This window comes from Petromyzon marinus, unplaced genomic scaffold (assembly GCF_048934315.1).
Source record: "Petromyzon marinus isolate PM22_M1 ecotype Great Lakes invasive population unplaced genomic scaffold, UKy_Petmar_22M1.pri1.0 PM_G_Scaffold_3, whole genome shotgun sequence".
Lineage (NCBI taxonomy): Eukaryota > Metazoa > Chordata > Hyperoartia > Petromyzontiformes > Petromyzontidae > Petromyzon > Petromyzon marinus.
Window position 1 is genome coordinate 5,214,048 of NW_027422872.1, and position 13,783 is coordinate 5,227,830.

At 49.1% G+C, this 13,783-nt stretch overlaps 1 protein-coding gene across 1 annotated transcript; it reads right to left on the minus strand.

Moving 5' to 3' along the window:
• Nucleotides 1-503: 503 nt before the first annotated feature.
• LOC142915349 (E3 ubiquitin-protein ligase CCNB1IP1-like) lies at nucleotides 504-8,423 on the minus strand. The gene is made up of 4 exons (XM_076061185.1): nucleotides 8,177-8,423; nucleotides 3,823-4,185; nucleotides 2,643-2,982; nucleotides 504-2,071 (listed from the first exon to the last, which is right to left on the minus strand). The coding sequence occupies exons 2-4, from the start codon at nucleotides 4,117-4,119 to the stop codon at nucleotides 1,857-1,859; spliced, it is 852 nt and encodes a 283-aa protein (XP_075917300.1). The 5' UTR covers nucleotides 4,120-4,185; nucleotides 8,177-8,423; the 3' UTR covers nucleotides 504-1,856.
• Between the last annotated feature and the right edge of the window lie 5,360 nt (nucleotides 8,424-13,783).

Here is a 13,783-nt window from a genome sequence, read left to right on the forward strand (position 1 = left end):
GACAAAATCCCATCGGTGAGCTCCTCTGGCAGGCAAGGTTGCATTAGTTGGGTCATGTAGCCCACATGCCTAAACAGCTTTTGTTCGGCCAGATAGAGGGGGCTAAACGAGCACGGCACGAGCTAGAGAAGAGATGGAGTGATGTGGTACAAGAGGATGTGGAGCTGAGTGGACTGGTACCAGTGGTGTCTAGATCGGCCTAATTGGAGGAGGCTCGTGAATGCTGCTGCTGGGCAGTTGGGTGGCTGAAGCACAGCAAGTTGGCACAGTACGGGGCACAGGTGGTGCATCGGCCATTCATTTCAGTCAGTGGACCCCTGGCACCTGGGTCTGCCCCATAACCTCCTACCAGCGGGCCTTCGACACTTCACGTGGCCTCAACATGCACATAGCCTGGCACAAGCGACGTGGTGAGGTCACTGCCACTTAGTGGCGAATGGCGGTTGTTGTGTCGACCTGTATGGGTGGTCTGTGTAATGTAAAGGAAGGGTTGTTGGCGGCCGCAAAGTCCTAAACTTTTTAATGAAAAACAAATGGAACAGGTTCCCTCTTGTGAACAGCACTTACTCCAACACAGCATCGAGAAAAAACGCGCACCACGGTAACTCCCGGGTCGGCCGCAGCGAGATTCTAAATGGCAAACCCCTCTGTGCCGTCACGAGCGCCGCCACCACCGGCCTGTCCCCCCTCCCCCGAACGCCAACGACGACACCCGGCAACCTACCCGCCGGAAAAAAATTCACGGTGCTCAAGCGGTAAATGTCGTGGGTTTACTCTCCAGCACGCAAAGCGGCGGGGTCGAAAGCGGTCGCTCATCGGCCACGGTTTATAGCAGCAGCTGTCAGAGTCAGGATCGAACCCACGACCTCCTGTAGACCAGGCGAGGTAGTTAACATCTCATAGCCACTGTGGTGATGATGATGATGAGAGAGTGAGAGAGACGCAAGCTCCAAATATACGGCAGCAGCTGTCAGAATTGGGATCGCACCTACAACCTCCTGTAGGGCTGCACGGATTCCTCCAGTACAGACAAAAGTTTCTGATGGATGTGAAAGTGACGTAACCCTGTGAGCCCCACCCGGCACGGCCAATGGGAGACGTTTGTCACTTGAACGGAGTGCGGTCGTTTAGTTACTGCCGCTGGTGGTGATCACCAAGCGGGACGTCAAACTCCACTGTCAACGTTGTGGGTTTGCTCTCCCAGAACACAATTGGTGTGCGCTAAAGTAGTAACGAATTGAAACTATTAAACTCAACAAATTTATTTTTCATTTTACCAGGCGAGGACCCACCGACCTACGCAGCTATTTTCACAAGCGAACCGGCCGTCACAAACGATGGCTCAATGACGCGGCGTTGTCGTCGTGCGTGAAAATCTCCAGCGAGCGGCTCTCCGAACACAACTGACGGGGGCGATGAGCCACGCGCTCGCACGCGTGGACCCCGTGACGCTTGTGCACGACACGGTTTTTTTGCATTTGTTTGTCGCTGTAACGTTTTTACCCCGGTGCCCCCGACCACAAGTCTGTGGGAAAAGAGCTTCACAGCTTGTCGGATTCCTACCTCCAGCGTAAATAAATATTTCCGATTCGGATTCCGTTTGCGCTCAGAGGAGGCAATCGACTGGCGGTAACGACGAGAGGCTCCTGCCAAGCACCACAGGGAGTAGGCAGATGACCTGCGGGCAGCGTTAAGACCACAGGAATCTGATGCGCGGTGAGGCCAGTGGGCGAGGTCCTTTCTGCGTCGTTTTTTTTCCCCACGAGTTTTTTTTTTGGGGAACCCCTTGCGACCGCATTGGAGGGCGGGGAGGCGGGCGCGAAGGGAAGGACTCTCGCGTTGTTACCGGGGGGAGGTCACTTCCTGGCTCCGGTCACCGCGGCTTTGGCGGGGAAGAGGAAGCGGAGGAAGCCGTCGGAGTGCGGCGACCTGCCCGGGGGGCTGCCGTTGAAAAACAACGGCCTCGGCGCAAACTCCGCCTCCTCGGGGCGGCAACGCGGAGGCGTTTTCATCATCCAGCTCCACGCGTTTCCCTCCGCGCCTTGCGACGTTCGCGGGGTCGACGTCGCTGCTACCAGGGGGGTGGGGGGGTGGGGGAAAAAATTACATTACGTACAAAACGTCACCGTATGAACCTATTCCCATTTTCCCTGCTTGGTCGGTTCCTAACAAAGTTCAAACATATCATTATCAGAGTTGTTTCTTTTCGTTTGCATTTTTGACTGCTTGTGTTGTGGTTATTGCAAACATGATCCCATGTATAAAGGTGTCAGTTTTTGTTGTGCCAGCCAAAAGGGTAAAAACCTATTCCTATATCTTGTTACTGGGCAAAGGAGGTCTCATAATGTAAAGGCTTACCCCGAGCCCTCAATACTCCCTGATGGTGCGCTGTTTTTGAGTTGTACGCCTTTTGGCGTCTTCTGGTCCAACACCAGTGGAGACTAGGCTCTAAGAAAAGCCATCTCGGGTGTGGACCAATCAAATTCAAGGACAGTGCATATTATTATCAGAGTTGTCTCTTTTGTTTGCATTTTGACTGCTTGTGTTGTGGTTATTGCAAACATGATGCCTTGAATAAAGGTGTCAGTTTTTGTGCCAGCTAAAAGGGTAAAAACCTATTACTAAAGTTCAAACGGCCCTACCGAATCTCACTATGAATGGCGAGGACGCCGCGCCGTTCGGAGCCTCCTCCTCCTCAGCGCGTCTCCCCTCGTCGATAGGGGAGGATCGCAGGCGGAGGCGATCGTACGAGACCTGCAGTTTCTTCTGCTCCCGGTCCCTCTCCAGCAGTTTCTCGGCAGCCTCGTTGTACCTCTTCTTGAACTTGGCCAGCTCGCTCTTGGCAAGCGAGAACTGCCGCTTCAGAGTGGCGACCTCCGTGACCTTGTTCTGGATCTCCTGCTTGAAGCGGTCCTCAGACTGCACCCTGAGCCTCTTTGATTTCGCGGCCAAGTGTTCCTGATACAGTCTCTCCTGGTGCACCTGCGAGATGGAAAATTTGATTAAACGTATTTTTAATCGGTTAAAGAGCCGTACGCGCAAGGGGACTTACATGTAGAAGAATAACTCGGTTAGCGAAGCCTCTGGGAATGACGAAGCTCCAAAAAAAAATCGAAAGAATGAAAAACAAATATTCATAATTTTCAATTTAAAGCTTTCGTGACTGCAGGGATTCATGTTCTGGGTTCTTTCGGTAAAGTCACCACGTAGAATTGAGATAAAAAAATAACAGAATTTATTCCGTAATAAAAATTAAAATAATAATAACATAATAAATTCTGTTATTATTTTTATTATTTTATCTCCATTCTACGTGACTTTACCGAAAGAACCCAGCAGGAAAAAAATATTCATAAATCACGCAAATTAATTCAAGAGTGACATCTTAAACGCTGTACATGTTCTAAGTAGTGCCACCGATAATAGACGGACTAAATATTAACTGCGTCATTCCAATGGTGCTCGCTAAATAAAGAAGTGGCTCCAAGTCTTTTTGTCTCCGAGTTAGTCACTACTTATGTTTGGAGTTTGCACGTTCTCCCAGTGGCCGTGTGGATTTTCTCCAGGTCCTCTGGTTTTTCCCTCCCAATGTTTAGAAACGACATCTAACGCGTTTTAGAGTATTTGACTGCTGTAAATTTCCACGTGATGATAACAGCCGCTTGGGTTTGGCTATCATTCGTGATGGCCAGGTCACTTCTGCAAAAAAAAGAGGTTACGTAGCTCAGTGGGACTTTATCCGCTAAAATATAAAACATTTCAGTTTGTTACTTTTTAAAAATAATTTTTATTTTTAAAAAGTCACCGATCCGTCGCCGATACCTGAAAGATCCAGAATGAAAGCGCCCGCGAACATATCTCCTGGATGACGTCCGGCCCTAGGCCCGCCAGCACCATGGACTTGTGCTCCTCGGGGGGGTTCAAGCAGACCCGCACCACGTCCAGGCTGCCGCGCGGCAAGGCGCCGCACGCCGGGCAGGCGACCGCCCCCATCTTGAACTTGCGTTCGCCGTCCTCGTCGCAAAAGAGGTGCGAGCAGGAGGTGACCCAGGCGAAGTCGCCAACAATGCGCCGGCACTTCCTCAAGTTGCACAGCAGAATTTCTTCGTGCGCCGACATTTCCTCCCCGCCTGACCACTGGCCCCGGGGGGGCCGCCAGTTCTTCTGTTCCCAGTCGCCGCCGTTCTGGTTGAGGGAAACGAATCGCGGGTGAAACACGTTTTCGCATGGAGTGCGCGAAATGCGTTCGCGTTTTTTTTTTGCAAGCTCCTGCCGTTTACTGACCGGCTGAGAGCTCCAGAGAGAGCGCCGGGGTGCGTGCTTGTTCGTTAAGGGCGGCGAGAGATCTTGGTCAGCGTAATGACGGAAGCAAGTGAGGTAAAGTACGATGGCGAAGCAAACAGAAATCAGTTGGGAGAGCGACGGTTTTAGAGGCTAAATTGCTGAGCAGGGGGAGTGTTCTGACCTGCGGTTTGGTGAGTGGGTGGATGAGTTTGTGGGTGAGTGAGCGAACTTGTAAGTGGCTGATGGGCTGGGTGTATGCACGTTGAACTTATTTCACACCGTACAGAGCGAACCGTGCTAATCGGAGGTACGGGTAGAGGACAAGAAACTAAACACAAAGACCAGTGCAAAAGAAATTAGTTTTCAATCTAGATGATTTTAAAATGCACAGTTTCAGTGGATTCCTAATAGCGGAAGGAAAATGGTTCCAGACGGACGCAGAAGCGCATCTGAAAGTGCGCAACGCTTGCCCAAAAACCTCTGCGAGGGTGAGTGTGTTGTGACCTGCAGGGTGGTGGGGTGAGTGGATGGGTTTCTGGGTGAGTGAACTTGTCAGTGGCTGACTGGTTCAGTGAGTGTCTTGTTGTGCCTGCAGTTTGGTGAGTGGGTGGGTGAGTTAGTGGGTGAGTGAGCCTGTGAGTGGCCGACTGGCTTTAGTGTGCTGTCGTGACCTGCAATGTGGTGAGTGGGTAAGTGGATGCGTGCGTGGGTGAGTGAGTGAACTTGTCAGTGGCTGGTTGGCTCAGTGAGTGTCTTGTTGTGCTTGCAGTTTGGTGAGTGGGTGCAAGTGAATTAGTGGGTGAGTGAGCCTGTCAGTGGCTGGCTGGCTTAGCGTGCTGTCGTAACCTTCAATGTGATGAGTGGGTGGTTGGATGAGTGAGTTAGTGGGTGAGGGAGCTTGCCAGTGGCTGACTAGCTGCGCGAATGTGCTGCTGTGACCTGCAGTGTGGTGGGTGAGTGAGTTAATGGGTGAGTGAGCTTGTCAGTGGCTGACTGGCTGTGTTGAGTCCTCACCACTTGAGATTGGGACGAATTGGGGAGGCTTTCGTTCCAGAAGTCGATTGACAATGGCAGAGGATAATGACTGCATGCCACACTCAATGTGCCGTCTGTATTCATCCGTATTGCTAATGTATGAATACGCCTGTTGCTCAGGAAAGCCCCACTGAGTCTCAACTCTTCTTCAGGAGGGGTCCTGCCAAGTTTGCACAAGAGGGGGCGATGTTGCTGTGATCCCCCCACTGAGTCATTTCCAGGTAATCTGTTAGCTTTGGGATGTGGTTCTGGCAAGTACCAGTTCCACTGTGTTTGTGGGTTTAGCTATGGGAGGGAAACTCGGAGGAAACCAATGGAGATCACACACATGCCACTCTGTAGTACAGAGAGTGATCACACAAACCATTGCCGGACAGCTGGGATCACTCCGTGTACAGTGCTGTACAGTATCTAAATGTGTAGGGGCCATCCCTTTTGTGCGTACGCAAAAATCTGTCAAAACCTGACCCCGTACGCACGCGGACTTTTTAAACACCCCCCCCACCTGCCTACGTACATTTGCCTGACGCATCACCCCCCCACCCCCTAGAATCCTGTAGAACGGCCGATATGTAATCCATGCAGAAACGATCAATTATTAATATTAACGTGTTTAAGCAAACAGATAGTCCACCGCCGGCTGCATTATTATCGAGGCTTCAACCCCCCCCCCCCATTTCCTATGCGTACATTGTGAGTAGACCCCCCCATATGCAAGCGTATGCATTTTGGGTATCCCCCTCCATGACAACGAACTAAATGGATGGCCCCGTATCGGGAAAAATCGGAGGACCCTGAGACAAATCCACGCAATCAACATGGGGAGAGAGACGCAGACTCCAAATATACAGCAGCAGGAGCAAGCGTGGTCAGGGCCTGGGCGCGAACCGACGATCTCCTGTAGGCCAGGCGAGGATGTTAACATCTAGTCACCGTGATGATAACAGGCGAGGTAGGTAACATCTCCTAGTCACCGTGATGATAACAGGCGAGGTAGTTAACATCTCCTAGTCACCTTGATGACAACAGGCGAGGTAGTTAACATCTCCTAGTCACCGTGATGATAACAGGCGAGGTAGTTAACATCTCCTAGTCACCGTGATGACAACAGGCGAGGTAGTTAATATCTCCTAGTCACTATGATGATAACAGGCGAGGTAGTTAACATCTCCTAGTCACCGTGATGACAACAGGCGAGGTAGTTAACATCTCCTAGTCACCTTGATGACAACAGGCGAGGTAATTAACATCTCCTAGTCACCGTGATGATAACAGGCGAGGTAGTTAACATCTCCTAGTCACCGTGATGACAACAGGTGAGGTAGTTAACATCTCCTAGTTACCGTGATGATAACAGGCGAGGTAGTTAACATCTCCTAGTCACCGTGATTATGACAGGTGAGGTAGTTAACATCTCCTAGTCACCGTGATGATGACAGGCGAGGTAGTTAACATCTCCTAGTCACCGTGATGATAACAGGCGAGGTAGTTAACATCTCTTAGTCACCGTGATTATGACAGGCGAGGTAGTTAACATCTCCTAGTCACCGTGATGATAACAGGCGTGGTAGTTAACATATCTTAGTCACCGTGATGATAACGGGCGAGGTAGTTAACATCTCCTAGTCACCGTGATGACAACAGGCGAGGCAGTTAACATCTCCTAGTCACCGTGATGATGACAGGCGAGGTAGTTAACATCTCCTAGTCACCGTGATGATGACAGGCGAGGTAGTTAACATCTCCTAGTCACCGTGATGATAACAGGAGAGGTAGTTAACATCTCCTAGTCACCGTGATGATAACAGGCGAGGTAGTTAACATCTCCTAGCACATTCCAAACACTGCACAGCAATCGAATCGCTGGGGATGGGAGGGGGGGTGTAAAACGTCGTATTTCCAAGCAAAGTGAAATGTTGTGGACCCCATGAGGCTGATGAAAGTTTCGCCCTCACGAAAGCGACGCTGGGTCGTGGCTCACAGGGTGATACCAAATAAAAAATAAAATAAATGAATTAAATCCATCGCCTCACAACTTTTTGAGGGTTTCCCGCGCTTTTTTTTATTGTTGGTGTTTAGTGAGACACCACGTCTGAGGGTAACCCTCTGACGTGGTGTCTCATCACTACTATGAGGCGACTTTTACTGGTAGGAAGGAAGATTGTAAACTGAGTGTACCAGCCTGCAATAGATTAATGTGTCCGTCCGTCCCCTTTCAATACTCTAACGAAGTGAAATCTCGTGTGACCGTCATCCTTTATTTAACCACGTGAGTGACGTCATTGAGAGTCACTCTCTTGTCACTGTCATCCTTTGTTTAACCACGTGAGTGACGTCATGAGAGTCACTCTCTTGTCACTGACATCCTTTATACTGGTAGTAGCGAAGATTGTAAACTGAGTGTACCAGCCTGCAATAGATTAATGTGTCCGTCCGTCCGTCCCCTTTCAATACTTTAACGAAGTGAAATCTCGTGCTGTTGGGGTGTAAAATCAGCAATAGACAGCGCAGAGACTTGACAAAATTCCAATGTTCCTACCAGCCCACCCTGCAGGGACCTGTTAACCCCTCCCCCCCAGCGTGTAATATTGTTTTTGTAGTTTATAAACACTCGGATTCCCACACTTTTTATCGCTTGTTTCGTGACCTTCAAGGGGTGAGAAAAAAAATTAAGAACAAAAAACCCCCCTCAGACGTAGCAACTCCGAAGTTCTAAAAAAAAAAAGCCGTGTAAAATTGTATTTATAATCAAACTACTCGGCAACGTAAAATAACAGCCCTCTGCTTGATATGAACCCCGAAGTGTTTAATGTGAGATATAGAAAAAAATATATATATAGTTTTTTGTTGTTTTTACCTCACAGCAATCCACACGCTCGGTGATGTCACCCTGCAGCTGCGCTCGTGACGTCACGGTGGGGGGGGTTGAGGCACGCGTGACGTCACGGTGCGGGAGAGTGGTTGCGGGCGACCGTGTGACGTCACGGACCCCCCCCCGCACCCCTCCCCTTCCGCGTGACGTCACCCCTCGCGCTCGTGACCTGAACAAGGCAGTTGTTTCGATTTAAAGCTTTCGTGACTGCAAGGATTGATCTTCTTTGGTTCTTTCGGTAAAGTCACCACCATGTAGAATGAGAATAAAATAATAAATTGATAAAATAACACAATAAAATTCTCACGACGTTTCGGCCACAACACAAGCGGCCTTCATCAGGTGAAGGGACAAGACTGTCTGGAGGACAGCGCTGGAGCGAACACAGCCAAGCTCAGACCGCGACCTTTAAGCTGTGTGAGAAGAAACAGAGCGCCTTGACAAAGGAATTAGCATAGAATTTAGCATTGAAATAGCTGAGTGATTAGCTAAATTCAATGCTAATTCCTTTGTCAAGGGGTGCCTCTGCGGATGTGTATGCTTTAACTTTAACATAGCCATTTCTGTGACCAGTCACAAGCTAATCACTCAGCTAATTCAATGCTAAATTATATGCTAATTCCTTTGTCAAGGCGCTTTGTTTCTTCTCACACAGCTTAAAGGTCGTGATCTGAGCGTGGCTGTGTTCGCTCCAGCGCTGTCCTCCAGACAGTCTCATCCCTTCACCTGATGAAGGCCGCTTGTGTTGTGGCCGAAACGTCGTGAGAATTTTATTGTGTTATTTTATTTTATCAAGCCTGTGTGTATGAGAGTTTGTCAGTCTGTGTGAGTGTGAGATTGTCAGCCTGTGTGTGTGAGAGATTGTCAGTCTGTGTGTGTGAGAGATTGTCAGTCTGTGTGTGTGAGAGATTGTCAGTCTGTGTGAGTGTGAGATTGTCAGACTGTGTGTGTGTGAGATTGTCAGCCTGTGTGTGTGTGTGTGAGATTGTCAGCCTGTGTGTGTGGGTGAGATTGTCTGCCTGTGTGTGTGTTTGAGATTGTCAGTGTGTGTGTGTGAGATTGTCAGCCTGTGTGTGGGTGAGATTGTCTGCCTGTGTGTGTGTGTGAGATTGTCAGTGTTTGTGTGTGAGATTGTCTGCCTGTGTGTGTGTGAGATTGTCAGTCTGTGTGTGTGTGTGTGTGAGATTGTCAGCATGTGTGTGTGAGATTGTCAGTCTGTGTGTGTGTGAGATTGTCAGTGTGTGTGTGTGTGAGATTGTCAGCCTGTGTGGGTGTGAGATTGTCTGCCTGTGTGTGTGAGATTATCAGTCTGTGTGTGTGAGATTGTATGCCTGTGTGTGTGAGATTGTCAGTCTGTGTGTGTGAGATTATCAGTCTGTGTGTGTGTGAGATTGTCTGCCTGTGTGTGTGTGTGAGATTGTCTGCCTGTGTGTGTGAGATTGTCTGCCTGTGTGTGTGGGTGAGATTGTCTGCCTGTGTGTGTGTGAGATTGTCAGTCTGTGTGTTTGTGTGAGATTGTCTGCCTGTGTGTGTGTGAGGTTGTCAGTGTGTGTGTGTGTGAGATTGTCTGCCTGTGTGTGTGAGGTTGTCTGCCTATGTGTGTGTGAGAGATTGTCAGTGTGTGTGAGATTGTCAGCCTGTGTGAGTGTGAGATTGTCAGCCTGTGTGTGTGTGAGAGATTGTCAGTGTGTGTGTGTGTGAGATTGTCAGCCTGTGTGTGTGTGTGAGATTGTCAGTCTCTGTGTGTGTGAGATTGTCAGTGTGTGTGTGTGTGAGATTGTCTGCCTGTGTGTGTGTGAGATTGTCAGTGTGTGTGAGTGTGAGGTTGTCAGTGTGTGAGTTTGTCAGTGTGTGTGTGAGGTTGTCAGTATGTGAGTGTGAGGTTGTCAGTGTGTGAGTGTGAGATTGTCAGTGTGTGTGAGTGTGAGGTTGTCAGTGTGTGAGTGTGTGAGTGTGAGGTTGTCAGTGTGTGTGTGTGTGAGATTGTCTGCCTGTGTGTGTGTGAGATTGTCAGTGTGTGTGAGTGTGAGGTTGTCAGTGTGTGAGTGTGAGGTTGTCAGTGTGTGAGTGTGTGAGATTGTCTGCCTGTGTGTGTGTGAGATTGTCAGTGTGTGTGAGTGTGAGGTTGTCAGTGTGTGAGTGTGAGGTTGTCAGTGTGTGAGTGTGAGGTTGTCAGTATGTGAGTGTGAGGTTGTCAGTGTGTGAGTGTGAGATTGTCAGTGTGTGTGAGTGTGAGGTTGTCAGTGTGTGTGTGAGGTTGTCAGTGTGTGAGTGTGAGGTCAGTGTGTGAGTGTGAGATTGTCAGTGTGTGTGAGTGTGAGGTTGTCAGTGTGTGAGGTTGTCAGTGTGTGAGTGTGAGGTTGTCAGTGTGTGTTTGTGAGTGTGAGATTGTCAGCCTGTGTGTGTGTGAGGTTGTCAGTGTGTGTGAGTGTGAGGTTGTCAGTGTGTGTGAGTGTGAGGTTGTCAGTGTGTGTGAGTGAGGTTGTCAGTGTGTGTGAGTGAGAGGTTGTCAGTGTGTGTGTGAGTTTGTCAGTGTGTGTGAGGTTGTCAGTGTGTGTGTGTGAGTTTGTCAGTGTGTGTGAGTGTGAGGTTGTCAGTGTGTGTGTGTGAGGTTGTCAGTGTGTAAGTGTGAGGTTGTCAGTGTGTGTGTGTGAGTGTGAGGTTGTCAGTGTGTGTGTGTGTGTGAGGTTGTCAGTGTGTGTGAGTGTGAGGTTGTCAGTGTGTGTGTGTGTGAGGGTGAGGTTGTCAGTGTGTGTGAGTGTGAGGTTGTCAGTGTGTGTGTGTGAGGTTGTCAGTGCGTGAGTGTGAGGTTGTCACTGTGTGTGAGTGTGAGGTTGTCAGTGTGTCAGTGTGTGAGTGTGAGGTTGTCAGTGTGTGAGTGTGAGGTTGTCAGTGTGAGATTGTCAGTGTGTGTGAGTGTGAGGTTGTCAGTGTGTGAGTGTGAGGTTGTCAGTGTGTGTGTGTGAGGTTGTCAGTGTGTGTGAGTGTGAGGTTGTCAGTGTGTGAGTGTGAGGTTGTCAGTGTGTGAGTGTGAGGTTGTCACAGTGTGTGTGAGTGTGAGGTTGTCAGTGTGTGTGTGTGAGTGTGAGGTTGTCACAGTGTGTGTGAGTGTGAGGTTGTCAGTGTGTGTGTGTGTGAGGTTGTCAGTGTGTGTGTGAGGTTGTCAGTGTGTGTGAGTGTCAGGTTGTCAGTGTGTGTGAGTGTGAGGTTGTCAGTGTGTGTGTGAGGTTGTCAGTGTGTGTGAGTGTGAGGTTGTCAGTGTGTGAGTGTGAGGTTGTCACAGTGTGTGTGAGTGTGAGGTTGTCAGTGTGTGTGTGTGAGGTTGTCAGTGTGTGTGAGTGTGAGGTTGTCAGTGTGTGAGTGTGAGGTTGTCAGTGTGTGTGTGTGTGTGAGGTTGTGTGTGTGTGAGTGTGAGGTTGTCAGTGTGTGTGAGTGTGAGGTTGTCACAGTGTGAGTGTGAGGTTGTCAGTGTGTGTGTGAGGTTGTCAGTGTGTGTGAGTGTGAGGTTGTCAGTGTGTGAGTGTGAGGTTGTCACAGTGTGTGTGAGTGTGAGGTTGTCAATGTGTGTGTGTGAGTGTGAGGTTGTCAGTGTGTGTGAGTGTGAGGTTGTCAGTGTGTGAGTGTGAGGTTGTCAGTGTGTGTGTGTGTGAGGTTGTGTGTGTGTGAGTGTGAGGTTGTCAGTGTGTGTGAGTTTGTCACAGTGTGTGAGTGTGAGGTTGTCAGTGTGTGTGAGGTTGTCAGTGTGTGTGTGAGGTTGTCACAGTGTGTGTGAGTGTGAGGTTGTCAGTGTGTGTGTGTGAGTGTGAGGTTGTCAGTGTGTGAGTGTGAGGTTGTCACAGTGTGTGTGTGAGTGTGAGGTTGTCAGTGTGTGAGTGTGAGGTTGTCACAGTGTGTGAGTGTGAGGTTGTCAGTGTGTGTGTGAGGTTGTCAGTGTGTGTGAGTGTGAGGTTGTCACAGTGTGTGTGAGTGTGAGGTTGTCAGTGTGTGAGTGTGAGGTTGTCACAGTGTGTGAGTGTGAGGTTGTCAGTGTGTGTGAGTGTGAGGTTGTCACAGTGTGTGAGTGTGAGGTTGTCACAGTGTGTGTGTGAGTGTGAGGTTGTCACAGTGTGTGAGTGTGAGGTTGTCAGTGTGTGTGAGTGTGAGGTTGTCAGTGTGTGAGTGTGAGGTTGTCACAGTGTGTGAATCTTCGTCGTTGTCAAGGCCGCTGGCTTCACCTCCCTCACGACTCTCAAAATGGCGGCGAGCGAGGAGGGGGAGGAGCCAGAAAACTCTGCGTCACGTGGGAGGGGAGAAACTGAAACCTGATTGGCTCCAAGGCGGAGAGATTTTTATTTTTTTTACGGGAAAACTTTATTCTTTTTAACCGTACGACGGATTTACAAAACTCACCATCAACAATAAACACTCGCGTTGGTATTAGCGCGGTCTGATTAAATTTTTTTTCAAAAGTTATTGGTTACGTAAATATTTATAAAACGCGGTAATATCAGAAATCTCATCTGAGTTCCAAAAAAAATGACCCAAATGATATTCCGTATTCTTAGCTCTTTCGGTAAAGTCACGTTGAAGGGAACCAATAAAATAATAAAATATATATGAAACAATAAAAATTCTCACGACGTTTTGACCATAACACAAACGGTCGTCATCAGGTGTGTCGGTTTGCATAAATTTATTTATTTTTAAACGGTGTATTTATGTATTTTTAAACGTTAGCACCACGCGCAGCGATTTGGCAGTTTATTTAGAAGGACTAGTCCATCTATGTTCTGAAAAGAGGAGGGGGAAGACGAAAAATTAATGTATGCTGTCTGAAAGCCACTGTAAGCGTGAATAATCAATTAAGACCTGAAATGGTTTATCAAATCGTTCCAATGATTGCTAAGCCAGAATCCATCTTCTCGGTTGAAATTGTCTCTGTGCTTGTATATGTGGATAGCCTCATGAACGAATCTCTCATGGTAGCCAGATGGCTTACAAAGAACCTCTGTCTTGGAAAAGTCAATGTCACGTGAGCCTTGCTAGTGACGTCATGTCACCAAGGTATTCACCCCACCCCCGTCCAGCGCGCCCTTGAGAGTGACGTCACCTCTGCTTGGTCACTGCCGATATCTGTTCCGGTACAATCCTTATTTGGGCAAAGCTACGCCCAGTGACTGGTGGCTCATTAACATAATCAGTTCGTGAAAGCCGTCGCGAGTTTATTGGGACGGGTTCAGCACCCACGCCCCCATCCCTCGACATATGGCCCGGGCTCATTAACATAATTTTATTCAGTTACGGAGCCGCTCGTGGTAGGGGAGTGTCTTGTACCCCGGACGTGACGTCATGTTACCTGCTGCTGTCGTGTGACGTCACGAGGTAACAGGAAGCGATCGCTTCGCTCTTGCACTGAAATCCGAGGTGAGAAATTATGATCGTGTGGGTGGTCGTGGTTGTTGTGGTGGTGGTTGTGGTGGTGGTGGTTGTTGTTGTTGTTACCAAGGTAGAGCCCCTCTCTCTTTCGTAGGGATGTCAGTTGAGTAGCAGCGAGCATGGGAATCGATGTCCAGGTTGGAACTTTACAACGCGGGGCCTAGCCACGCGTGGCCT

Excerpts from the sequence above, each read along its gene's own strand:
- LOC142915349 (XM_076061185.1), bottom strand. The coding sequence starts at position 4,119 with ATGTCGGCGCACGAAGAAATTCTGCTGTGCAACTTGAGGAAGTGCCGG. Across the intron at positions 2,983-3,822 it reads TTTCATTCTGGATCTTTCAG|GTGCACCAGGAGAGACTGTA; the intron begins GTATCGGCGACG and ends TCCATCTCGCAG. Across the intron at positions 2,072-2,642 it reads GCCATTCATAGTGAGATTCG|CAGCGACGTCGACCCCGCGA; the intron begins GTAGGGCCGTTT and ends CCCCCCTGGTAG.